General features: G+C 37.6%; 1 protein-coding gene across 10 annotated transcripts in view; it reads right to left on the reverse strand.

Moving 5' to 3' along the window:
• TOM1L2 (target of myb1 like 2 membrane trafficking protein) overlaps nucleotides 1-27,181 on the reverse strand; it is a 199,673-nt gene that overhangs the window by 130,366 nt on the left and 42,126 nt on the right. For 2 of the 10 annotated variants that reach the window (XM_056804489.1, XM_056804487.1), the window contains exon 1: nucleotides 534-645. The exons of 6 other annotated variants lie outside the window; for them this stretch is intronic. In XM_056804489.1, coding sequence (XP_056660467.1) covers nucleotides 534-630 — 97 coding nt within the window. In that variant the 5' untranslated portion in view covers nucleotides 631-645. Of the gene's footprint in view, nucleotides 1-533; nucleotides 1,245-1,599; nucleotides 1,704-27,181 lie in introns of those variants that run through there. 2 more of the 10 variants (XM_056804493.1, XM_056804486.1) reach the window with 2 other exon arrangements.

The raw sequence follows: 27,181 nt of genomic DNA on the forward strand, positions 1-27,181 counted from the left end.
AACTGCATAAGACAAAGAGCTAGAGGATGCCATTAATAGATATGAACAAATGATACTTAAAATAATTTGAAACTATTAATAACGAAATGAAACATTGTTCTAAATAACTAATAAGAAAAATGAACCCCCCCAAAGTCTGATATTTCATACCACACCCAGAAAATTGGCAAAGGTGGATAAAGATGGAAATAACCAGCATCTAGGAGACGCAGAAAAGCCCTCGATTGTAAAGGAAAACCCACAGGTTTGCCCCAGTTTTTGATGGTAGATACCTACACATGACAAAAGGCATTTCTAAAGAGGAAGCCGAAATTGCACCTGAAAGAGAATCTCACAGAGACTCGTACCATTTCGGAGGTGGTGGAAGGGACTTTAGATTGAGATGCCATTAAACAGGATGATGCAGTCAGTATAAAGGACACTGGCCTTGGTTCCGGAGGCCCAGGCTTTCTTAGAACTAGAAGGCAACTTAGAGATCGAGTCTCCTCTGACTGAGGAAACGAAGCTCCAGAGAGAATGTAACACCTACTCACCCAGGTAATAACTAGCAAAGTAAGGCCTGAAACGCAGGTCTGGCGAGTTCCAATCCAGTATTCTTCTCACCACACCACACTCGTTTTCACTTTGCATAACTGCATGACAAACTGGGCACATTACTTAGCTTGATTAGGCCTCTACCACAAAGTACAGTGGGAAGAGGAGTGGATTTGGACTCTGAGAACGTGGGCTCAAATCCCAGCTCTGCCACTCATTATCTGGGTGATCTTTGTTTCCTCAAGGATAAAAATGAGGTGCACAGGGCTAGGAGATCTATCTCTGAGGGGCAAGCCCGGTTTAAATCCATGATCCTTTGAGTTCTAAAGTCTCTTTCACCTCAAAAGTTCTGTTCTTTTCTAACCACAGAATTCCCAGCCTCTGTGCACGAGGAGAATGCAGAGCCTGACTCTTCTTTGCTTGAAATGGTCTCTGGGTCTGTTGGAGCTCCTGGAAAATGTCTCTTCCAGAAAGCAGCCTCACAGGTTATAGTAACGCTCCCACCCAAGCTTTAGGATAAGTAAAGAAGTAGCGTCTCCTAAAAGGCGGGGACACCTGTCTAGTCCGGCCTCCTCATTTTATAGATGGGGGCTCCACAGTAACGAGTGGGATCGAGTCATCTTAATAAACGGGCGGGCTTCTTTGTTTCCCCTTAAATCTGTCTTTCTTCAGACGCAGAGAAGCTGGCAGAACTGCCGGCCACTTCCCGTGAATTGAGCTCTCTGCTCCAAAGGGCAGCTCTGTGAGAGGCGATTCCCCACCCAGGCCTAATTAGGGCACCACATCCTCCTGATGCCCAAACAAAGGAGCACTTCAGGGCTGCTGAACAACAGGGAAAATAGGAGCTTGTGAGCCATATAACCCTAGAGCTGCTGATCCCATTTCTTTTCTAGCAGGAATTCCCTTGAGGGGATCCACACGCACTGGGAGAGTACTGTAGAGAGTCGGTCCACTCCACTCACTGTTTAGGGAAATGTTTTACATGCATGTGCATGAGAGCGGGACAGCTTGGGAAAGGGGAGTGGCTTTAGCATAAAGTGCCCGTGGCTTTTCGTGTGAACTCACCATAAAAGGAACCGATGGTGCAAGCGGCAGTCACACTCAGAGCAGAGTCTGGTCCCACTCAGAGCTGAAGCTGGGCTGACTACACGCAGACTCAAAGGTCTTTGGAGTTCTCGGGGCTGGCACAGATGACCTCGCTTAAAAAGAGTGAATCCACTGAAGGACCACTTGAAGACGGAGGACGTGGGCAACATGTGCTACGGAAGCCCTGCAGGGTCCCCCCAGAGGCCGCTTTCTTGCCAATTCCCTCTGCCCAAGCTCCTTTTGGGCCCAGCCACCTCGCCTACGCGCCGACTGTGTGCCTAGACCCACTATTCCACCACACCAGCTTGCCCTGCTCTTCCCGAGAGCGCCCCATTATCACTGGGAGGGGAGAGCAAGTCAATCGGCAAACGTCTCTTGGTCCGCTTGTCCTGCAGCTCGGCCAGATTAACAAGCGGCCTTGGGAAAGCGAGGGGAGGACGCTGCTTCTTGGGCTTTTAGCTTCAAAAAGGCTCAGCCCTCCCGAGCCCACGCACAATGGCCAGGCTGGCAGGGCGAGATGGGAGGGACCTTGTTCCCCAAGTGCCAGTCGTGCTAGTACTAAGAACATTATAGATCAGCCACTCCCAAATGACATCTCCGGGTAACGAGTGCCAGAATGCAGGTGAGGCTACAAGGAAAAAACAGCCAACCAACAAGAAAACAAAAACAAAAACAACCAAACTTCTTTCTCAGCTTCACAACACTGTTCTCAAGCTGAAGATAATCTTCTTTTTTAAGTTCCCTACAGCTCAGGCTCATTAAAACGAATGCACTTTGACCAACTGCTGCAGATAGCTGAGCCCCAAAACTGGGTCAAAAGACAAGTTCTTGCCATTTGCAATATTCAAAGGCTCTTAAGGGGAGAAGTCAAAAGCAAGCCACTGAAACAAGACTAGAATATTTAACAGTTTCCCATTCCTTAGGGGCTAAATTGATTGGAGTTTTAGACATAAAAGTAGCATCTTTTGCACTGGGAAAGTCTTGAATATAACCCTGGGAATTTCAAGATCTCACCTAAAGTTCTGATTCTTGGACTTCGGCATTCGTTCTTTCATGAGGAACAACAAAGTAGAAGGCCAGGCCAAACACAAGAAATCTTTTTTTTGCAGGTAGACAAAAAAATTTTTATACTTAGAAAAAGACCCTCATACAAATGCCACTCAATTGGAAAGGTATAGTAGTCCTAAAGACCCAACCATCCAGTCATTTGTGAATTATTCATAGCACGCCCTCCAATTCTTTCCTTCTAGTTGACTTCCAGCCTTGTAGGCAGAGGGATGTATGAAGATGTATGCAAAAAGTCATGCCAGACTGGCATTCCGAATTATCTGCAAAACTGCCCCCTTCTGTCAACGCAAATATCCAGGAACTGCCTACACACTGGAAATCCTATCAAAAGGTAACATTCAAAAAATCGCTGTAGTTGTATTTAAACATCAAGGGACCAACAGAGATGATACTAAATGAAAGGAAAAGCATTTAGTGAGTCGGTGGGAACGTGCCAGGCACTGTACAAAATTCTGGGGATACAAATACAAAAGCCAGATTGTTCTGGAACCTTCAATTCTAACAGGGAAGAGAATAGCCATGGGGGCGTGGCAGCCAGGAAAGGCTGCTTTGGCCTGGGAAGTCATAAGGATGGTGAGTGAAGTGATAGGCTCGCCATCTGACCTCTACTTTCCAGAAGCAACGGCAGGCCTGATCGCATTCCGTTCCCAGAGCAAGCCGTGGAAAGCTGGGGAAGGGGCTGAGGGGGTGCAAAAGGGTCAAGATGGATCGAGTGGTCTCTTGCCAAACAGGCCAGCATGTCCTAGTGTGAGTATATACCTTCGAAGACGGTTTCAGCTATAATGGAATAATAGTGAGAGCTGAATTGTACCGGTGAATACAGACGCGGACATCAATGGACCTGGGCAATGCACAACTTCTTAACAACATGACTTTAAAGGGAGTCTATTTTAAGTAGGTCACCTTGCAAAATACCCTTCAAAGGTTGCCAAGTGAAACATGCAAATAAGATGGGATACACTGGGGGAACAGGAACCCTCCTCCTGCCTCAAAGTTTACTTGAAGAATCAAAAACAAAAATCTTCAGCTTACAAACGTTTAAAAATTTTGCCACATGGCTTTTTATCCTTAGACTTTGTAGAGACAAAGAGAAGGCAGAGAGCTGTGATGTTCTAATGTATGCAACAAATCAAAACATTCATTTGAAAAACAGCACAATCAAGTTGTCCTACCATGAAGAATATGGAAAACTGTGTTTAGGAACACTAATTAAGTATTGCGAAAGCTAGTAAAAAATGTCAATCAGAGAGGCTACACCTGTTGTCCTCAGGGCACAGGCTTGTGAGACAGGATTCCCAGTTCTGGGCTCAGGCCACCCACTCACTATATAAATACCATGGCCAGTTGTTTTAAAATATGTCACTTGTTGAAAATGGCTAGCATGATTACGTGTGACATTTTCAACTATAGGCTGACTTGAAGACCTTGTCAAAAATAAATCAGAGCCAACAACTGTTGGCCCTAATGAGAATTCACAAGAAAAACTCTCCAACTTATGTTAAGAACATTCAGTTGTGATGGTAAAAAATTAAAGTCAAAGAAAAACAATACTTTGACTTCAATTCTTTATTTTAAAAATAAGTGCTAATGAGATTTTCTATTTCTAACGTCACCATAGTATTCCATGTATAGCTTCCCCTCCCTTCCCAGAGGGTCATCCCATATTAAAACCTGTATTTGTTTTAAGAGAGGAAATATTCTTTCTCATTCAAAATCTCTAACCAAACACACTTGAGTTTATGGTAAAGGCAAAGCAAATTAAAGTCTTTTTCCTATTGTGTTAGCATACTCTCCTTTTCAGATCAACAAATACTATTATGAAAGAATATTTTCTTAGAAATAAATTAAAATTTTTTTGAGAAATAAATATTTCTTAGAAATACATTTTCTCCATCCTAAAATCCTTACCAGATTTTTCCCTTTTAGAAGATGAGTGAAAGGTAAAGGACCAAGGTTCCTGGGATAGAGATAAATTGAGTTTAATGCAAATCTAGATTATAGCTTGGCCTTCTGGATCCTCTGAAGTCACTGGCTTTTGACTCACCCAGAGGAAGTGCCCCTTTCTGTAATTTAGAAAGGATTGAGTTATTGATCAGAGGGAAGAGGTCACTCTGAATAGGACAGACAAATCCTTGAAAGGAATAGTTAAAGAAGGAATTGAGTTGACTATTATTCTTAAGAACCTTAATCCAAACTTTTACGTGAACATATTATGGTCTTTGTTCAAGAGTCCTATAAATGTTAACTCAAATTGTCTTGAGGAAACAAAAAGGGCATGAAGGCACTATGCCACTTTGGACATCTCTTTAAGCTAGAAACAGCTGAATGCAGAATAATATTAAATTAATACAAATTGTTTCTGGCAGACATGCTTCAAGCTCAGATTATGGTATTAATATATTTTTTGATAGCTATACTATCTAGCTCCCTTCCACTCTAAGACAAAATCTCATTTTGTTTTAAAGGCCGGTACTGGGCTTACCACTAGAGTTCCTTATGTAAAAATCTAAATATAATCCTCAAGGAAGGAAATAAGCCTCCCACTTTCCTCTGTCCACTTGAAAAGGACACACTGCATCCATCCTTTTAATGCTACGGGTGAAGTATAAAATACCAACAAAAATGGATCCTATTTAGCTACTAGGATGGACTTGATTGTGGTAGCTTTTAAAAAGACTTTCCAGTCCCCTAGAGGTAAAATATTTTTTATTCCTCCATCTCCAAATTTCTCCCAATGCTAAATAGGCTCATTTTTTCACTTTTTCTACTTGGTGTTTTTCACAAAAAAAAGTTTCAAGCAGTAAATGGTTTGATTTTGAGGAAGAAAAATATAGAAAGTCACAAATTAGAGAATCCTAATAAGCTTAATGTTTTTCCTTTCATGCTTTATAACTATCACTAATTTTTTTTTGGAGGGCGGGGGAGATGGTTCCAATCTATAATTTATTAGATCTGGGGAATAATAATGAGTGAACTTTATACCAGTAAGTATCTGCAACTGTACCACGATTTACATCTCAGTGTTGCCTGGAGTACTGGCAGGGTAGGTAACTTGATTGTCATATAACCTGGAAATATCAGAGGAAGAATTTGAATCCAGCCTTCCTGACTGAAGATAAATTCTCTCTCCACTACACCAAGCTGCTATCCATTATTAAATGTGCTCACCAAGAGCAACTGCTTTAGATTTTTCTTTCATAAATTATCCTAAGGTAGAACAGCTGCAAGTGAAGTGATTATCTTATGGAAACATATTACACAACTGTCTCAAAGAGGTGCTTTCTTTGGAGTTGTTCAGCTTAGAACCTACTAAAAATAATTTTTCTGAATAGTGAAATAGAAACTATACGTTTTAATTATTATCATACCACTAAGATGGCAGTTCCTTACATGATTTCAAACTTTCGGATACTTTATTTATGAATATTTTTACTGTGGTTTTCATTAAACACCCCTACGGGTGGGATGCTTTCCCAGATGCTGTTTGTAAACTGACCCATAAGTGATGCTTCCAAAATATAATCAGAAATAGCAACCTCATCAGAATCAACTGTGAGATACTGACACTAATGCTTCTTTCTAAAATCCACTTGGTTATCTGCTTCTAAATTATGCTGCCCATGGGCTTTCAAATATTATTTTTTCAGAAAAGACAGAGAATTACCATTACAAACTTTGTCCTTTATTGTCCCAATAAGAGACTACATTTGGGCTCTGTGGGGGTCTAGATACAAAAATACTAGTGCATCCCCTTTGAAAACAGATAGAAATATGCAGACTGGAGTTAGTGGAGTGTAGCATAGGTGCCCAATAGTCAAAGGCCCTGGGAAACGGTACCCTTTATCACTGAGTAGTGGCTAGGCATTTTATCAGAAAAACTTGTTAAATACTTTTTAAAACGCTTCAAAAATATTGCCTACAGGATAAAAACCAAATTCTTGGCCCTCATATTCAAGGCCATTTATCATATGCCCCTAACTTACTTTATCAGCCTTATTCCCCCTTCTTCTCCTTCACCTTTCTTGGCTTTAGCCAAAACCTCTTTCTCTACCTAATTCCTATCCATTCTTCAAGGCCTGGATCAAACGCCACGTCGTTCCAAAAGCTTTCCAGTTCTCTGGGGCTTAAAGTGTGATGTCTCCTTCTTCGCACTCCCATAATGCTTTGTGCCTTTGTCCCAGAAGTATGGCTTCTACCATCATGCCTTACCTTTCATACTAGATTCTCTCTCCATGAGGGCAAAGATACCCCTTGCTTATGGTGACACAAGGAAGGAAGAGCATATTTTAGCCTAAATGAAGAAAACAATATACAGAAAGACTCAACACTGCATAATAAAAAGGAAAGAGCAAGAAGCATGCCTTTTGTTGGAGAGGAGAATTCTGGGTGTGGAATTTTATGTATGCTGTCAGACCAGTCAATATGTTGGTTTTGCCCAAGGCGTTTTTCTTTTTCTTTGACTAAACAACCAGGGAGAGGCAAAAGGGTAGATTCAGAAATTCCACTGTGATATAAAAACAGAAGGGAGCAATAAAACATATTTTAAAGTGGGGAGTGGCATATCTGTAACCAGAAGCCAAGTTTCCTGACTAGTGGCCTAAGTCATATTTTGAAACCACAATGAGACTTTTGCTCCCTTTTATTTATTTAGTAAAAATAATTGTTTTTCAACCCTTACCTTCTGTCTTAGAACCAACACAGAATAGTGGTAAGGGCTAAGCAATGGGGATTAAGTGACTTACCCAGGATCACAAAGCCAGGAAGTATCTGAGATAAATTTGAACCCAAGACCTTTGGTCTCTAGGCCTGACTCAATACACAGAGCCACCCCAGCTGCCCCCTTTTAAAGATCTCAAATCTATACAATCCAAAGTTGAAACAAAGATCATTTTTTCTAATCAATGGAACAGACTTTATTACATGTAGTTATTATAAAAGTATAGCAGTGAGAGGGCAGCTGGGTATCTCAGTGGATGGAGAGCCAGGCCTAGAGACGGGAGGTCCTGGGTTCAAATTTGGCCTCAGACACTTCCTAGCTGTGTGACCCTGGGCAAGTCACTTGAACCCCATTGCCTAGTCCTTACCAATATTCTGCCTTGGAACCAATACACAGTATTGATTCTAAGACAGAAGGTAAAAGTTAAAAAAAAAAGTAAGTATAGCAGTGAATGGTCAATGTCTCAGTGCACTATACTGAATATCTATCAATACCTGATGGTTAATTCAATATGTGAATAGAACATGAATGCTATGGTATTATATTTCATCACATGAACACACTATAATTTGTTCATTCTTCAACTGATGAGCACCCATTTTGTTTGTGGTTTTGTGATACAATAAAAAATGTTGCTATAAGTATTTTTGTACAAATGAGTGCTTTTCCCTCTTTTAATTTTTTGGGATCCAAGCCAACTTGGTCTGTTAATTCACATTAGAGCCCGAAATGAAATGGGACACTTGCAGAACATATGACAGCCATCAAAAGGAAGTTTACTTTGCCATAGCTGAGAAAAAAAATATTCAGAAGGGAAATAATAGTCACTGAAAAGAAATGATTCAGTCAAATGTGTGGTAATTTTGATCCTACTGGTCTACCAGTCAGAAGCCTGGAGTTAGAACCAAGGGAAACTTTTGCATAGTGACTTTCAAAATAAAAAACCCTGAGCCAATTAAGCCTCAAGAATGGTTTCAATACCTTTTAAAGAAAAACCCACAGAGCCTTCATGAAGCAAAGCTTTACTATACTATTGTCCCCATACCCTGCCTCTTAGTGAGAAGACCCTAAACATCTTTATTTTTTTAATGAACAAAAATCTCTCCCCCTTCAGAAAAAAAAAAGAAAAGAAAAACAAAAAAACTCTTGTAACAAATAAGCAAAAAAAATTCCTGAACTGGTCATGTCCAAAAGATATAGCTTAATCTGTACTCTGAGTTTATCACCTCTCTTTCTGGAAATGGGTAACCTTTTCATCATGGGTCCACTGGAATCAGTCATTGAGTTGATGAGAATCAATTTTTCCAAAGTTGTTTGCTCAAAAAGTCTTCTAGAAGACTTAACACGTTTTAAACAATCTTAGGACTATTACTGACAATTCTGACTTCAGTGAAACAAAAACTCTGGCACAGACAACATTAGTAGAGGAAAAGAAAAACTAAAAAAAGAAATATAGTAGGGGCAGCTACATGGCACTGTATGTAGAGTGTCAGACCCAGAGTTGTAAGACTCTGGGCAAGTCACTTAAGCCTATTTGCCTAGCCCTTCCTAAGATAGGAAGGAAGAAGTTTTTGTCATTCCAGTTGGCCACCCAATAGAAAGAGCCAATAAACTGATGGTATTTTTAGTAAATCACTGATCCTCATCACGGATAATGATCACCGTTGCTGCTGTACATTCCCAGACCCACTTAGCTGGGACCGCACCTCTATTCACTGCTCTTAGGACCCATGCCACTGTCCACTATTCTATTGCCAGTAGGGCCTGTGCCGTTCAGCAGGTTGCCCTATAGGACTTATGCAGCCTGCCACCAGTGGGGTCTCCCTTGCCACCCATTCTGCCAGGTTCTTTGTCTCCTTATTCCAGAGCCTGAGACTGCTGCTAGGGCTATGCTACCATGGCTAACTGTGCCATGAACATCATTGCCTGAACTGGTTCATCATGTTGATGAGATGAGGAACAGTCACATGAATGTCTTGAGCAAATCCAAAGAAATTCTGGCCAGACGAGTCATAACTTGGGTTCTATCATTGGTCATTCTCTCCAACGGATAAATAAATAGTAAACTCTTCTTGTTGCCAGTTATCCCTGACTGGGGATACAACCCCAAAACTCCTACTGACTCGGACTCACAAGGTGTTGAATGATTCCCCACATGCTGGGGTCTAGCTATATGCTTCTATGTTGGGATCTGAGAGTTGCTGCAGTTGGATCATGTCAAAAATGTATGTCTCATTTTGCACTTCTGTTAAAAAATGCTAAAAATAAGCCTGGATTCATCCGTCTTCTAGAGTGATCACAGATCTCTTCTATGATGCTCTGAATATTCTGGGGTTTGATTCAAGTAACACAATGTTATCTTAAAATAGGAACACTTGGAAGAACTCTCCATCAAAAGGGAATCTCTTCTGAACTTTGACTTTGCTCAGAACTCCTTCATCATGATGAAAAAATACTTTGGCAAGTAAACATCTTTCTCTGTTGCATATTTCATCTGACATTTATTATCAAAGAGTTGTTGAGTTGGGTTATTTGTGTCATATCTTCCAAAAAATTCTGAAAGATCCTGATCTATTGATGGATGATCCCTCACTTTAAGAATTTGTAAGGTGGTGTTTTATCTACCAAATAAAATACTTTTTCATAATCGACGGAAAGCACAGTGGGATCTTATATTCTCTTTATCTTTCAGTTATTTTGAGATTGCAACATAATCCTTGATTCTTTTAAGACACAGATCAAGCACCACCTTCAACATAAAGTCTTTCTTGATCTTCTCAACTGCTAGTGCCCTCCCTCTCAAACATCCTTATATTTATTTATATTCAATCTGCATATTTTTATATATATATACTTGTCTCCCCCAGTACAGTTTCCATCTTTGTTTTCTCCATTAGAATGCTAATACCGTATAAGTAAATTGTTTAATTCTATTTATGTCCACAGTGGCTGCCTACACAGTAAGCACTTAATAAATACTTATAAACGGATCGATTGATTTGGTCCATTGTAGAATATTGCTAGAGAAAGCTTGCTAATGACATTATTAAGAATACCCTCAAAAAGGTCTAAAAGAGATGGGAGAGTAGGTATCCAAGTCAGTAGTTAAGAGATCACCTATTTCAGTACTGCTTAATAGTTCTACCTTTCTGTAATTATTTATGAGTTTTAATGTACTTGTGCAAAATTTAATATACATACTCCTTTCTATTCCCATTTAGTAATTCCTAGAGATTAATAATCATTTAACTTTTCTAAAATTTTATTCAGATCCTTGCTTTCTTTTTTAACTTTTTGTTATAGTTAGCTCTAAAGAGCTAAACTCTTACACTGTAAGTCCCAAACTATTACAGCTTTTCTATTATCTTTGTAATCCAATTTAAGTATCTTTAAGTATCGAAATGTTATCTCATTTAGTGAATCTGTATTACATATTTATGTTATTCATAATTTATAGTGCCTTTAAAGCAGAAAGTCATTTCTGTTATCTCCTTTTTTTCTCAGAATCAATACTAAGTATCAGTTACAAGGTAGAAGAATGGTAAGGGCTAGGCATTTGGGGTTAAGTGACTTACCCAGGGTTACACAGCTAGGAAGAATCTGAGGCCAGATTTGAAGCCAGGATTTCCTGTCTCCAGCCTGTTCTCTCTTTTAACAATGTCTATTTTTACTATTTGTTTGTCTGAGATGATGATTGCTACCCTCGCTTTTTCTTTTTAAACCCTTATTATCCTTCTTAGAATCAATACTGAACATTGGTTTCAAGGCAGAAGAGTGGTAAGGACTAGGCAATGGAGGATACAATGAAGTGCCCAGGATCACATAGCTGGGAAACATCTCAGGCCAAATTGCAACCCAGGAGTTACTGTCTTTATGCTTGGCTCAAAATCCACTGAAATATCCAGCTGCCCACTACCCCTGCTTTATAAAATTTATCTAAGATACAAACAATTCTGCTTCAGTTCCTTATTTTCATTCCATTTAAATGTGTTTCCTCTAAACAACATATTATTGGATTTTACTTTTTAATCCATCCTATCTTCTGTTTTACCAGCAAATCCATTCCATGTATGTTAAATATTATGATTCTTAATTGTGTGTTTGCCTTCATCTTAAACCTTTCCTGTTTCTTCCTCTCTTTTTGCCCTGTCTCCATTTTTTTTTAACAAGAAAGAAGTAGAGAATGTGGTCACTATTAATCTATAATTGAAGTACTCTGTTCCTACACCTCTGCTCTTCCTTTTTTCTTTAAGCCCAGATCCTAGTTTCTAGCTTTTATACTTTCTCTAGTTTTAATCCCCTGCCTCTTTATAATCTATCCTTTAAATCTTAAATTGGTTTTGCTTATGAATATTCACTCTCTGACTTTATCCTCCTTCTTTACCTTCTTCTCCCTATCATTTTTTCCCTGTTGAATTTAATGTATTTCTATACTTTAATTTTACTAATACTATACTTAATACAAATATTGCCACCAGCACCCTCATTCACTCTATAAGCGTATGATCACATGTCACACATACTATGAGATGCAATCCAAGTAAAGAAGGGAATTCCACAACTTAAAGGACTGTCAGTGATTCCTTACTCATTTGCATAATATCATGTTTGAATATGCCCAGGTAGGAAGATTTACAGTATTTTATTTAACCAAATTATCTCTTACAAAATGAACAAATGATTTTAAAAAGGCTTCTACAAAGAAATCTCAAGTTGAAGATCTAATAGTACAAATTTCTGCTAGACTCAAGGGTGTTGTACCTTCTCCCTTTTGTCTGGACATTTACACTCACTTAAGTAATTAATTTCAGTTCTTGAAGAACTTGGACTCTCATGAGAAGAATTAAATTCATTTTCTCATACCCTTTGGTTCTTTATTCCTTCAAGCAGAAGTCCCAAGAAAAAATATTTTTTAAAGATATTTTATTTTCCCAATTACATGTAATAACAACCTTTAGAATACATTTTCCAACATTATAGAATCTAAATTTTCTCCTTCCCACCCTTCTCAGAGATCATAAACCATTTCATATGGGTTATATGTGTTGTATCATGCAAAAAATACTTCCATATTGATCACTTTTATACGAGAATATTCATATTAAACCAAAACTCCAGAATAAAAGCATGTGAAAAATCATATGCTTTGATTTGTATCTCACTCCCACAGTTCTTTCTCTGGAGGTAGATAGCATTCTGTCATAGTCCCTCAGAGTTGTCCTGGATCACTGCATTGCTGAGAGTAGCCAAGTCTTTCACAGTTGATCAGTGTACAATACTGTTCCTGTGCATATTTTCCTAGTTCTGCTTATTTCACTCTGCATCAGTTCACATAGGTTTAGGAAAAGTTATTTAAAGCTCGTATCTAGGATCTCCTCAAAAAAGAAAGTAGTAGAAAGGAACTAACTACAATCAGGTAAAGGACAATGATTTATTTCCTCTACACAAAATAAATGCTGAACACAAAGAACTCTTTTAAGTGTATATTGGGATAAAACAGGCTACATGAACATAACTACTCTTATCTTCTAGAAGGCTGAGACTTAAACTCCAGAATGTGAGATTTCACGGTTCACCTGGGCTCTATTCTATTAAAACATCTACTATACATTTCAGAAAGCTAGGCCAGAAGTTGAACTCCTTCCTCTGTTTACAATCATGCTCTCTGATTGAGAAACTCACCTTGACTGCAGTTTGCACTGATTAAGGGATCCAGCATCTCTGATCTTTCAAACCAAACAAGATTTGATGGTCATACTCTGATGGAAGGACCCAGCCAGGGGGCTACAGGCTCCCCCCATCTCTCTCAGGCTGCTTCCCTGCCCTCTGTGCTGGATGTCCCGAGACTGACCCAGATTGCTTTCAAGGAGGCCCTTCAGAACAACACTTTTGCGGGCCCTGAGGTTCCCACTGCTGCTGCCCGCTCAGCGCTCTGGGTTGGGGGGAGGGGTCCTTAGACCTTCCTTCTGCCTTCCCCTTAGACCCAAGTGTTCTAGGATTCTGGCTTTTGGGGGGCGTACCTTTTGATTTGAGTCCAGAAGGAGGGTTCCCAGCTCTGTCCTGTTGTTAAGTTTGAATTTCAGTCCCCTAGGAGCATTCAGTTTGTGATTGGTAAGGAAGGGTTTTCAGAGGTCTGAACTTTTGCTGCTTCTAAGCCGCCATCTTGACCAGAACCTGACAGTTGTTTTGACTTTTGTCCTGCCACTGAACTTTGATGACTTTGGCAAAGAGACTGAAGCCTACAGCCCTTCATAACTATGCCTCACTTAAATCCAACTCCCAAGCCAAAATATCACCCTCATGTTATTGATTCTCTTCAAAAACTAAAGATAAACACCAATAAGAATAGTCCTGACACCAGAAAAAAAAGAAAATAGAGGATAGCATATCCCTTTCTTTTCAAGAAACATTTAGTCTTCCTATTCAGTAGCCAATGAGGGAATTTCTCAAAGTGTAAAAGCCTTGAATTACACAGGAACTAGGAATCCCTAGAATTTTCTAAGGACATACTGATCTATACTCTCCCTGGGATAGCTGTAAGTTGATTCCCATATGGTGCTCTAACTCCTGCTACAAAAAATTTAAGTACAAGTAAAGAATATGAAAACATTTGAAAACTGACAACTATTTCAAGTATAAGCTCTTCACTAACCACATTAAGGAGTAAAAACAAAAATCTAATAAAAAATTAGCCCCCAAAATTAAAATTATGAAGACTTTTGAAATATTGGATTTCTATTCTCACTAACAAGGAACCTCATCCCAAGTACCTTGAAATAATGCCTGACAGCCTGAAGCCACCAATAGCAAGACATTAAAAAACTAAGCTTTTGATGCTAAAAATGATATGTAATTTATGAAAGCATTCACATCTATACAACTAAAGAACTTGAAAACAGAATTTTCTAAGCTACTTAAAATTTCCCAGATAATGAATTTCATCCCATTTTGAAACCAGTTAATAACCTTCCAATTAGTTTTTAAGAATAATTGATTGCTATTAGGGAAGATGGAAATTATCAGAAAAATCTTTTCATAATTAAGAGATGAGATTGAAGTGAGTATCATGATTTACTAAGCACAGCCAAAAATTAACTATGTATCTTGGTGTTTTTTTTGAGCTATGATAGCCATTAAAACCAAATATAAAATAAAATGAACTTAAAGAACCAGTTCTTTATATTGCTGTATCACAAAGTGTTAAACCAAGATTGTGAAAAATAATGAAGCATATTCAATTAAATTGTTCTCAGTGAGTACAAAAAGATTTCTATACCTTTAAATGCAATTTTCAAAGTAATTTTATTTCATCTTTACAGAAAACTTTTTAAACCCTTACCTTCCATCTTAGATCAATACTATGTATTGGTTCCAAGGCAGAAGGGTGAATAAAGGCTAGGCAATGGGGTTGACTTCCCCAGGCTCACATAGCTAGGAAGTATCTAAGGCCACATTTGAACCCAGGACTTCCTGTCTCTAGACCTGGCTCTGAATCCCACTGAGTCACTTAGCTTCCCCCTCATCTTTATATCATTTTTAATGTCTATTTTTATGTAGGTTCTATAATATACCTATTATTATTACAACTATACAAACATATAAGCTGTTAATAAACACATGTATGCTTCGGGAGTGTTGTCAAATTTTTAAAAATATAATATTACTATAGAAATCTCCAGTAGAATTTCCTTTTAGAAATTTGTGGTATGGCACTTCAAAAAAGTCTATAGACTTCTAGGCCACAGGATGCTGGGAATCTATTGAGAAGTAGGTAGGTCCTAAGTGGCATCTTGAAGGATAAGCCAAAGTTGACTAATAAAGGGGTGACGAGTAAAGGCATCGAGGTGAGGAATGGATATGGTGTGTTCGAGGGATCATATATCAATACCACTTGATCGGAAGGCTACTTGACTGTGTGTGAGTAGCCAGTCTCTTGGTATCTCCCTTCATTATACCGATGAAATATGAATAATGTAACTTCCTCACAAGTCTGTGGAAGACTAATTTGGTATATAAAACCTGTTGTAAAATTCTTAGGTCAAAAGCTCCAGGCAAATGTGAAATGATAATGACAGATTGACTCTTCTGTAACCTCTGTGGGTACAAACTTAAGAATATTTATGATCCGCGAGACCAGACTTGTAACAGGCAAAGAAAGGTCATGAGATGAACTAAAGAAGACCATCTGTTCTTGGTTGGATTAGAGAGATTCAAATATTCAGATTTATTCTCCCTGGTGTAAAATGGCAAATGCTTCTCTTGCTGAAATCCAACAATTTTTATTTCATTTGGTGGGTAAAATGTCGCCTAGAAGAAAGGTGGAAACCTAAACACAAACATTTGGGTTAACGAAGACCTAAGGAAACCTTGTGGCAGGGTAATAGGAGAGTGGATAAACACCCTCCCAGGAAAGGATCTCTTTTCTTACCTTTCCCATGAACGAACGGGAATGGGCAAGTTTTATCGTTGGGCTGGTGCTACAGGATCCCACCTCTTTGTACATTTTTCATAGGTTGCTGCATCAGCAATTCCCAATATCTTGCTTCTGACATTACAACAGCTGCTCTCCACTACCAACAGGATCACCCTTCATTGTCTGTTGCCAGTAGAAATTTATGATTGCCCATTAATCAGAAACAGGGGCATGAAAATAGCTCAGCTGACCTTTTCAAATACCAAAGGGTTGATTTAAAACAGAACTTGGTTAAAAGGTAATGGAGAAGTCTTTAGCTTTTATTTTAAAGACTATTTTATATAGCTATTAGCCATGAAACAAATTGACTCTAGCTAGGAGCAGAGAGGATAAAAACTGGGGAAAAGAAACTTAAAATATAGTAAGTTATGCAGTATAGTTTATGTACTATGCATGCATATATGCACACATGTACACACGACTTGTTGCTTGATTATTTAGCACCCTAAAAATAGCTTCATCTTAGATATCTTATAGCCAATGGACAGAAAATAACATCAAAATGGAAACTTACTGTACTCTGAAGGCATATTTCTACACTGAAATAAACAACAAATTTGTTTGAACAATGACCTTGTTCCATCGTTTATGTGTACAGGGAACCCCTTCCTCTCAGGGCCACGGACTTCTGCTTATCCAAGCCAGCCCATGAGCTTGGTTGGAATGCTCAACGTTCATGATCCTGGGAGGACGGGGTTCCCTGTACACATTCATTAACGTATTAATCTTTAATAAACCAAAAATCTACTATTGATTAGAAATAAACCCACTCTTAAAAGCCCAATATTAAAAGGCATTAAACTAATTATTCGGTGTCATCGCTGTCTGCAGTTATAGGCCTTCGACTGTTAGAAGGTCAATCACTTACATAGTGTTCCAAGAGCAGTACCTTATTTCATGCAGATTTTTCTCTCAATTACCAAGATGTCGCACAAAAATCATCAGGAATAGAGGGTGGGGAGGTCAGAAATACTCTAATACACTGAAAACTTTATGCTATTAAATATTTAAAATGCGTCCTATTACACAAGCACACTTTGTTTTTCAACTCCTACTTTCTGTCTTAGTACCAGCTCTAAGGCAGAAGACTGGCGAGGGCTAGGCAATAGGTGTCAGGTGACCCTAGCACAGTTAACACAGTTAGGAAGTGTCTGAGGTCCTATTTGAACCCAGGTCCTCCTGACTCCTGGCCTGGTGCTCTATTCACTGGGCTACTTAGTCGCCCCTACACATACAATTTTTGCTGAAAGAACTGATGCTGAAGTTTTATAGTCTTCAGACTTAGAGGCTATATTATCTTGTTACACGATCACCAAACCAGTCTTCTAGGTTTATTTAGGATGGAAATAGTAACTGTACTTGTGTACCTCCCAAATGAGGAAACTTCCTCTACAATGCCCACGGGTAGTCTCTTTGGAACCTGAGAGCTGCCAAAAGCAGAAAAGGTAAGCGAGTTGCTCAAGATCATATAGCAAGAATAGGTCAAAATCAGAATTTGAACCCAGTTCTTTTTAGCTCTGGGGCCAACTCTGTATGTATGCATTATGTGCATTTACTAGGGTAGATAAGCTTTGTAATATTTAAGAAAACTACAAGTCTGCAAAGAGACACACACAAATAATAATTTGTTCTGAAGAAAATGAAATGATATTGAAATTTAAAAATACTACCTATAGCAAAGTAGTCTTAAGGAAGGTAGACGGATGAAATCAAATTGTAAGCTAGTCATGTTTTATACTTATTCTGAAAAGATCAACATGTACTTTTCCAAAAAAGATATCTGGTACCTGGTAACAGAACAAATCCTAGATAAATATCATTAAACTTCATTAGTCAGTCATCAAATTGGCTATTTACTTCATTTAAGACGATAATAAAAAGCACAAAACTACATCTGCCATCACCTTTCTGATTCATCTCTTTAGCAGGAAGGCCTTACTGAGGAAGGGGAGAGACAAAGGATAGGTAGGAAATATAACTGACATAAAAAACAAACATATGAAGTAAAATACTTAGTTTAAAAAACAAGTTTATTGAATACTTACCTGGGAGGCCTCCAAAACAAATAGACTCCAAATATAGGGCCCTTGTTTTTTATAGTCAAATCCATAACTTATAGATTAAGGCAAAAAAGACCCACGAAGATCGGATCCTCCATTCCCCTCATTTTACAGATGTGTTTACAGCATTCAAGTGCCCCGTGGTGAGAAGTCTCTCGTCACCTAGGGCCTGGAGTTTTAGGCTCGGTGACTAGTTTGTCAGTAGCTTTATGGTGGAGATCAAAGAGACAAGGACACAAACATAAGGCCCAGTGTTCAACCTGAAAAGAGCAAACACTAGCATTTGCTGAGTAAATTACACGTCCAGGGCCATGCTAAGTGGTAAGGAGATAGAGGCACAAAAAGATGCCCCGGCCTCAACAGGGCTTACATCTGAAGTACACACACACACACACACACACACACACACACACACACACACACACACACACGATAAATAACAACCTAATACCGTTTCTCTGAAAAGCCAAATGAATAGCACAGACAATAAATGTTTCAAGAAATACTGAGCAGCCAAAGGGTTGGAAGGAGTAAAGGGGGTGTCAAGAATGTTCCAGAAATAAGAGAGTATTTGTAAAGCCCTTAGCACAGTGCCTGCTACACAGAAGGTGCTTAATAAACACTTGTTCTCCCCCAGTGCCAGGCTCCCACACCTCCTACCCTGGTATCTGCCTTGGAGGAAAAGTAAGAATAGACAAAAAACCTCTGGGATTCCCAAGGGGAAGCTAGGAAATGGAAGAGGATAGAAACTATTTGCATGCAGGACTGAAGCTGAAGAGAAATAAATGACAGCAGTGTATGGCTGAGATGCAAAGTTTTTAGGGGATCCAAGATCTGGCACTCTCTCTTTCTTTAAAATTTCAATAAAATTATACTAACAGTTATTAAATGCCTACTGTATGCAAGATATTGTTCTAGGTCCTGAGAAAACAATATAATCTTAGAGTTAAAAATGTAGTAGGGAAGATGGCATATATGCAAATAACTATAATACAAATCAATAGCTAACATTTATATAGCATTGCAAAGTACTTTACATATACTTTACAATTTTATTGATTTATTTTTTATTATACACTTAGTAACCGCCATCATGAACAAAAAACATTTAACTAAACAAATGCATAAAAAAGACTATGTGCAGAACCATAAACTACACCCTTTATAATTTGTTTTAAAATATGTAAATTATATATATATGTATGCTAATATACTCTGCTTTTGAGTTCCCTCTGGATTTGTTTTACTTGGATCCTTTTTTTCTCTTGATTTTTGGCTGTGGTTCTCTTTTCTTTTAAATATTTAGGTAGTTTAGGTAGAGTTCTACTTAGAGGCAGGTGGGACTAGATGACCTTTTATCCAGGCTTCTTTGACAGGTGGCTTGGCCAGGGAAATGGCCCCAAGGGAAAGGATGAGTGTGTGGATCAGATTGAATAAGAACAAGTGACATAGTTCTGTTCTGAATAAAGGAGAGTTCACTGCAAGACGCAAGACGACAGAATTGGATTTATGTTCCTGTTCCTAACAGAGCAAAGGAAGTTGTCCTTTAGAGACATCTAGAAATTTGCAAGTCTCATATGTCACCTGTAAAACTCAAGGAGAACTGGACTTAAATGGCACAGTAAAGGTTGCTGTCCATGTCATCATAGGACAAGAATGTACGTGTAACACAGCAGTGGACATGCTTTTTATATTTAATTCTCCTTCAAAATGGAAGGTAAGGACATCAGTATTCAACATTCAATTTTAAAACACAAAAGAAGGAACTTCATGGAAAAAGGAATGATTTAATAATGGGACTGTATACAGCTACCCACACATCAGCAACATAAACGGTTACTTTGGCTATGCTATCTATTTAATTCCATAGCCAGTGCAATTTTGAAGAGCTAAGGAAAGGATAATCGATCCAGCCAACAAATGTGATTCTCTTCATCTCCTTTTGATGCAGTGCTTTAAAATACAAAGATAATTTGTTGAAGGGAAGTAGCTAAACTCCTATTAGCATTCTTTTAAAGTCACTCTGTTTAAAATTTGGGAGCTATTCAGTTTAGCTGCACAAAAGCAAAGGATCAAAGGTACAGATCGGGCTTTCTTTGGTTGTGGAATTCTGAAAAGCGGTAGTTGAAATTTCTCATCTCTCAATTACAAGGTCCACTCCAGGCGCCATGGAATTTTACTCATTTGGAGGGGAGGGATTTTATAATCATCTGATTGATATTCCCTAATAGTAATCTTTCAAGTCGTTTCTATTTTCCTCGGAAGGCAGAAATGAACAGAGATGATCTGTCCACTTCACAAAGTCAATGGTAATGGTGATGTCACAAGACTTAAGTTTAAAGAAAGAAATATGTGAAATGTTTTACTCCTGTATTTATGGTTGTGACAAAGGGAAGTACACTCGCCAGTAATTGAAGATTAAGGTATTTTATGATGGCTTTTTGTTTGATTTTTTTTCCCCTGTGCTTGATTTAGACTTGCTTTTACCCTGAGTCTATCCTCCACGCCAGTGTCAAATAGATCTTTCTTAAGCCCAGGTCTGATCACATCAGCACCACTCCCATGCCCTTCTTTCTCCCTCTGGACGAACCCCATTAAATTAACTCCTGTGGCTCCCTAAAACCTCCAGGATCAAATATAAAATCTTCCGATTGAAAGCTTTTAAAGCCCTTCATAACCTGACCCATTCCTACCTTTCCAGGCTTCTCACTTCCTTCACCTACTATAAGATCCAGGGACAATAGCCTTCTTGAGACATTTTCACTGGCTATTCCCCCCAAATTATCTCCAAGTTATTCTGTATATATTTTTTCTGAACAAAATCACTTACCTGTCATCTCCATTAGACTGTGAATCTGTTGGGAGCAGAAATGTTTTTTTTTCATTTTTCATTGTATCCCCAGCTCTTAACACATGGTTTGGCACATAGGGGGTGCTTAATAAAAGCTAGCTAACTGAGTTTATTTTGCTTACAGTGACAAACTTCAACAGGAAACAAGATGATGCTGTGTAGGAGGATTAAATATTAATTTTTCTACTACATAGAAATTATTGGGCTTCCCTTGTTTAATACAAACCTATTAAATGAGGCTATCATTTCATAATACTAATGACTATCAAAATGATCACGTACTTTGCCAATATGCTATACGTGCTGAAAATATGACATAAATTGATACTATGTCCTTCCTCACCCATAAATAATAAATATGTCAGGAGTAGCGCTTAATTTGATGTGAATGTTTAACACACTCTAAATTATACAAAGCCTTATTATACCCTGAAGGAGCCAAGGAAACAGTAATAGTCCATTTACATGAAGCTCTTCGGTGGATACTCTAATCAAGGACCACGTCGTAATTAGCATTTATTTTGTGCTTACTGTGTACACCATGCCTAATGTTTATGCTAGGAATAATCAAATGCCTACTATGTGAGGATCACCCATTCTTTAACACCCTTACTTCTAGGCCATGGCCATTCATCCAATCAATAAATACTTATTCAATGACGACCCTGTGAAGCCCTCTGTCTGTGCAAGGCAGCAGTGCTGGTAGGTGACACAAAAACACTAGATCTGTCCTCACAGACCTATAGATTAGCAAACCATAAACTTATTTTAAAAAAATACAAAATAGCATAGAAGATGGGTCAAATGGTGAGAAATAGAGGATTTCGGAGTTAGAAATAATCATTGGAAATGGTGGGTCAAAAAAAAAAAAGAAAAAGACAGAGAGGGAGCTAGGTGGCTCCATGGATAGGGAGCCAGGCCTAGAGACAGGAGATTCTGGGTTCAAATATGGCCTCAGACATTGTCTGGCTGTGTGAAGCTGTTCAAGTCACTTAACTCCAATTACCTAGCCCTTATTTTTCTACTGCTTTTGGAACCAGATACTTAGTATCAATTCTAAGACAGAAGTAAGGATTAAAAAAAAAGAAAGAAAGAAAGAAGAAAGAAAATGGTGGGACAATTAGGAAAAGCTTTATGGAGAAATGGAACTTGAATTGGGTTCTGAATTAAAGATAGCATTTAGACAAGCAAAGAGGAGGAATAATGGCATTTCCAAACAGCGTAAGGAAAAACACTGAAAAGTGAATTTTGTATGGCATTTTTGGGAAACACAGAAGTCAGTTTGGTATGATTCTGAGGCTTGATAGAAGAAAGAAGTGTTATAGCTAAAGAAGTAGGTTGAATGCCAATTGCTAAGGGTGCTCAGTATTAGGAGAAAAAGAATTTAAACTTTATATAGTAATCATTGGAAAGCTATTGAATAGTTGCTTGCATGCAAGGAAGTATTATAGGAAAAACAACACAAGTAAATAAATTCAATAAACATTCATTAAGCACTTACTATGTGCCAGGCACTATGCTAAGGGCCCAGATGAAAGAGGCAAAAGATGGTCCTTATCCTCAAGAAGTTTACAATCTAATTGGAAAACACACACACACACACACACACACAAGCTATATATATTTAGATTCATAGAAAATAATTAATAGAGGGAAAGAATGAATTAAAAAAGGTGTGAAGGAAGGTTTCCTGTAGAAGGTAAGATTTTAGTTAAAAGAAGCCAGGAGGTTCCAAAGACAGTGTGGAGGAGGTAGAGCATTTCAGACATGGGGACTAGACAAAGGGAATGACTAGAACACTGGACGGTCACGGTCAGGAGATCTGCATATTTGTCCAGATCTCTTAACTTCCCTAGACTTGGATTTTCTAACTTGAAGAATCAAAGGACGGACTAGAGGATTTCTAAGGTCCCTTCAGGTTCTAACATTCTATGCAGTATTCTATAGAGATTAATATGGTAGCCGAGAAGAGGCTAAACTGAAAGTGGATGAAACTGGACGGGGTTAGTTCTGGTGTGAAATGATGAAGGCCTGATATTTACTGGCTGTGTGACCTTGGCATGTCACTTGATTTCTCCATGCCTCAGGCAACTCTCTGAGACTCTAAGTTCCCAATTCCAATGAAATCATAGGTCTAGTTGAAAAACAAAATAAAAGAAAAAAATCCTACTGAGTCGTGTTATGAAATGCACCTCTAATAATACCTCTTGTTGGCTGATTAGCACTCCACACCAGTGATTTCCAAATGGTCTCACCCTAAGGGCACCATGGCCTTGCCCCAACCAAAATTAGAGGACAGAAAGACATCCTCATACACATTTTATAGAAGTGGATAAGTGACTTCTTCAAACTTACAAAGATAAGTGACAAAAAGGATTTGAACTCAAGTCCTTTATCTTGAAATCCAGTGGACATGCCTCTAATTTGCTTTTAGTTCAAATATCCCTCAGTTTACAAAAGACTATGACACTGATAATTATAGAAAGAAATCCAGCCCCATTGGTTCAATATAAGAAAAACTATAATAATGTATGTTAACAATGCAAATAATAAAAATCACAATTTTATCAATTCTGAAAAGAACTGACAAAATCTAATACGGGTTTCTGTTAAAAACTCTAGAGAACATGGTTACAAATAATTTTCCCTTAATATAACAAACCAAGAATAAACATATTTGAAAAAAGTTAGAAGCCTTTCCAATAAGATAAGGGATAATGCAAAGATATCCATTATTACCACTAAATTATTTAATATCATCCTAGGAATGCCAACTATAACAATAAAAGAAGAGAAGCCGAAGAACTAAAAATAAGCAAAGATGGAATAAAATTATCCTCTTTTAGACATGATTTACCAAAAAACTCTCAAGTCAATAAAAAATAATAAAAACAATTAATAAATTCAGCAATGTTGTAGGCTATAAAATAAATTCACATTAATCATGATTTTTGCATATTGTCAACAAAGCCCAATAGGAAAAAATTAGAAATTCCATTAAAAGTAACTATAACTATAAAATATACAGAATATACCAAATATTTAGGAATACACATACATAACCACACTCAGGAACTATATGAACCCAACTGCAGAATACTCTTAGCAGGAATGTAGACCTAAATAATTGGGAAAAATTTTAATTGCTTATTCATTATTGAATAAGTCAAGAAAAAAATGACAGTTCTACCTAAATTCACTTATTTAATACTAGACCAAAATTCCAAAGGATTATTTTATATAGCTAGAAAAAATAAGAATTAAATCCATATGGAAGTAAATATATATATAGAGAGAGGGTATATATTCATAATTTTTTTTATTGATAGGGATATTTAATTTTAAAAAATGTTTGACTACTTACTGTCCTGGGCTTATTCATTCTGATATTCTTCCTCCCTCCCTTCCCTCTGCTCTGTGTGTGTGTGTGTGTGTGTGTGTGTGTGTGTGTGTGTTCAAGAATTTCAGGGATGATAATGAAAAACACAGGAAGGAAAGGGAGTTTGTCAGTACTGTAGCTTAAACTGCACTATAAAGCAATAATCATTAAAACTATTTAGTGTTGGCTAAAAAAAAAATTAAAATCTCAATTAGTATAACAGATATACAAGATACAGATGCAAATGAATGTAGCAGCATAGTGTTCAATAAACGGAAAAAACCCTAGCTATTGAGTTAAGAATTCATTATTTGAGGGAGCAATTAGGTGTCTCAGTGGATTGAGATCCAGGCTTGGAGATGGAAATGTCCTGGGTTCAAATTTGACCTCAGATACTTCCTGAGTGATCCTGGGCAAGTCACTTCACACACCTCACCCCTGCTCTTCTGCTTTAGAACCAATACATAGTCTTAGTGGATGGAAGGTAAAGGTAGGGGGAAAAGGAATTCATTATTTGACAAAAAAAATTGTTGGGAAAAATGGAAAGCAATTTGGCAGAATTTAGAACAAGATTTTACATTATGCATACCAAGATGAATTCCAAATGGATACATGACTCAGACATAAAAGGTGATAAGCTAAGTGGAGGTATAAGGAAGAAATTACTTTTTGGCTCATTGGATAGATTTAATATATTGAATAACATTTCAAACCTTTCAAAATTTTAATAATTAATGTGTTTCAAATATTGTATGAAGAATCTATGACTAAAAAAGAAAGATAAAAGAAAATAATATGGACAATGTTAATTAAAATTTTGTACAAACAAGTAGAATACAGTTAAAATTAGAAGGAAAACAAATAACTGGGAAAATCTTTGCAGTGAATTTTTCTTTTTCTTTTTTTGAATTAAAAAAATTTATTTAATTAATTAAGAATATTTTTCCATGGTTCATGATTCATTTTCTTTCCCTCCTCTCCCCACCCTCCTGGAGCCAACAATTCCATTCGGTTTTATGTGTGTACTTTTTTTACGTTTTACTTTTTACGTTTTTACTTTTTACGTTTTACTGATCAAGACCTATTTCCATATTATTAATATTTGCATTAGGGTGATTCACTTAGAGTTTATATCCCCAATCATATCCCCATCAAACCATGTGATCAAGGAACACTTCTGTGTTTCTACGTCCACAGTTCTTTTACTAGATGTGAATAGCATCTTTCTCATAAGTCCCTCAGAACTGTCCTGGGTCATTGCATTGCTGCTAGTAGAGAAGTCTATTATGTTCAATTGTGCCACAATGTATCAGCCTCTGTGTACAATGTTCTTCTGGTTCTGCTCCTCTCACTCTGTAACACTTCCTGGAGGTTGTTCCAGTCCCCATGGAATCCCTCCAATTATTCTTTTGAGCACAATAGTATTCCATCACCAACATGTACCACGATTTGTTCAGCCATTCCCTAATTGAAGGGTATCTTCTCATTTTCCAATATTTTGCCACCACAAAGTGCGCAGCTATGAATATACTTGTACAAGTCTTTTTCCTTATTATCTCTTTGGGGTTTAAACCCAGCAGTGCTATGGCTGGATCAAAGGGCAGACAGTCTTTTAAAGCCCTTAAGGCATAGTTCCAAATTGCTATCCAGAATGGCTGGATCCATTCACAACTCCACCAGTAATGCATTAATGTCCTGACTTTGCCACATCCCCTCCAGCATTCATGACTTTCCTTTGCTGTCCTGTTAGCCAATCTGCTAGGTGTGAGGTGATACCTCAGAGTTATTTTGATTTGCATCTCACTTGATTATCAGAGATTTAGAACACTTTTTCATGTGCTTATTAATAGTTTTGATTTCTGTGGCTGAAAACTGCCTATTCGTGTCCCTTGCCCATTTATCAATTGGAGAATGGCTTGCTTTTTTGTACAATTGATTTAGCTCCTTATAAATTTGAGTAATTAGACCTTTGTCAGAGGTTTTTGTTATAAATGTTTTCCCCAATTTGTTGCTTCCCTTCTAATTTTGGTTACATTGGTTTTGTTTGTACAAAACCTTTTTAATTTCATGTAATCAAAATTACTTATTTTACATTGTGTGATTTTTTTCTAACTCTTGTTTGGTCTTAAAATCTTTCCTTTCCCATAGATCTGACAGGTAAACTATTTTATGTTCACCTAATTTACATAGTTTCCTTCTTTATATTTAAGTCACTCACCCATTTTGAATTTATCTTTGTGTAGGGTGTGAGATGTTGTTCTAAACCTAATTCCTCCCATATTGTCTTCCAATTTTCCCAGCAGTTTTTTTTTTATCAAATAGTGGATTTTGGTCCCAAAAGCTGGGATCTTTGGGCTTATCATAGAATGTCTTGCTGAGGTCACTTACCCCAAGTCTATCCTCCCTTCTGTCTCTTAGCCAGTACCATATTGTTTTGATGACCACAGCTTTATAGTATAGTTTAAGATCTGGTACTGGTAGGCCCCCCCTCCACATTTTTTCATTATTTCCCTTGATATTCTTGATCTTTTGTTCTTCCAAATGAACTTTGTTATAGTTTTTTCTAATTCAGTAAAAAGAGTTTCTTGGTAGTTCAATGGGTATGGCACTAAATAAGTAAATAAGTTTGGGTAGGATTGTCATTTTTATTAGCTCATCCTACCCATGAGCAATCAATGTTTTTCCAATTATTTAGATCTAGTTTTAATTGTGTGGAAAGTGTTTTGTAGTTGTGTTCATATAATTACTGTGTTTGTCTAGGAAGATTGATTCCTAAGTATTTTATATTGTCTAGGGTGATTTTAAATGGAATTTTTCTTTCTAACTCTTGCTGACAGGATATGTTGGAAATATATAGGAATGCTGATTTATGTGAGTGTAATTTGTATCCTGCAACTTTGCTAAAATTGTTTATTATTTCTACTATCTTTTTTGTTGATTCTCTAGGATTCTTTAAGTAGACCATCATGTCATCTGCAAAGAGTGATAACTGGTCTCCTCCTTGCCTATTTTG

Source organism: Monodelphis domestica, chromosome 7 (assembly GCF_027887165.1).
Source record: "Monodelphis domestica isolate mMonDom1 chromosome 7, mMonDom1.pri, whole genome shotgun sequence".
Classification (NCBI taxonomy): Eukaryota; Metazoa; Chordata; class Mammalia; order Didelphimorphia; family Didelphidae; genus Monodelphis; species Monodelphis domestica.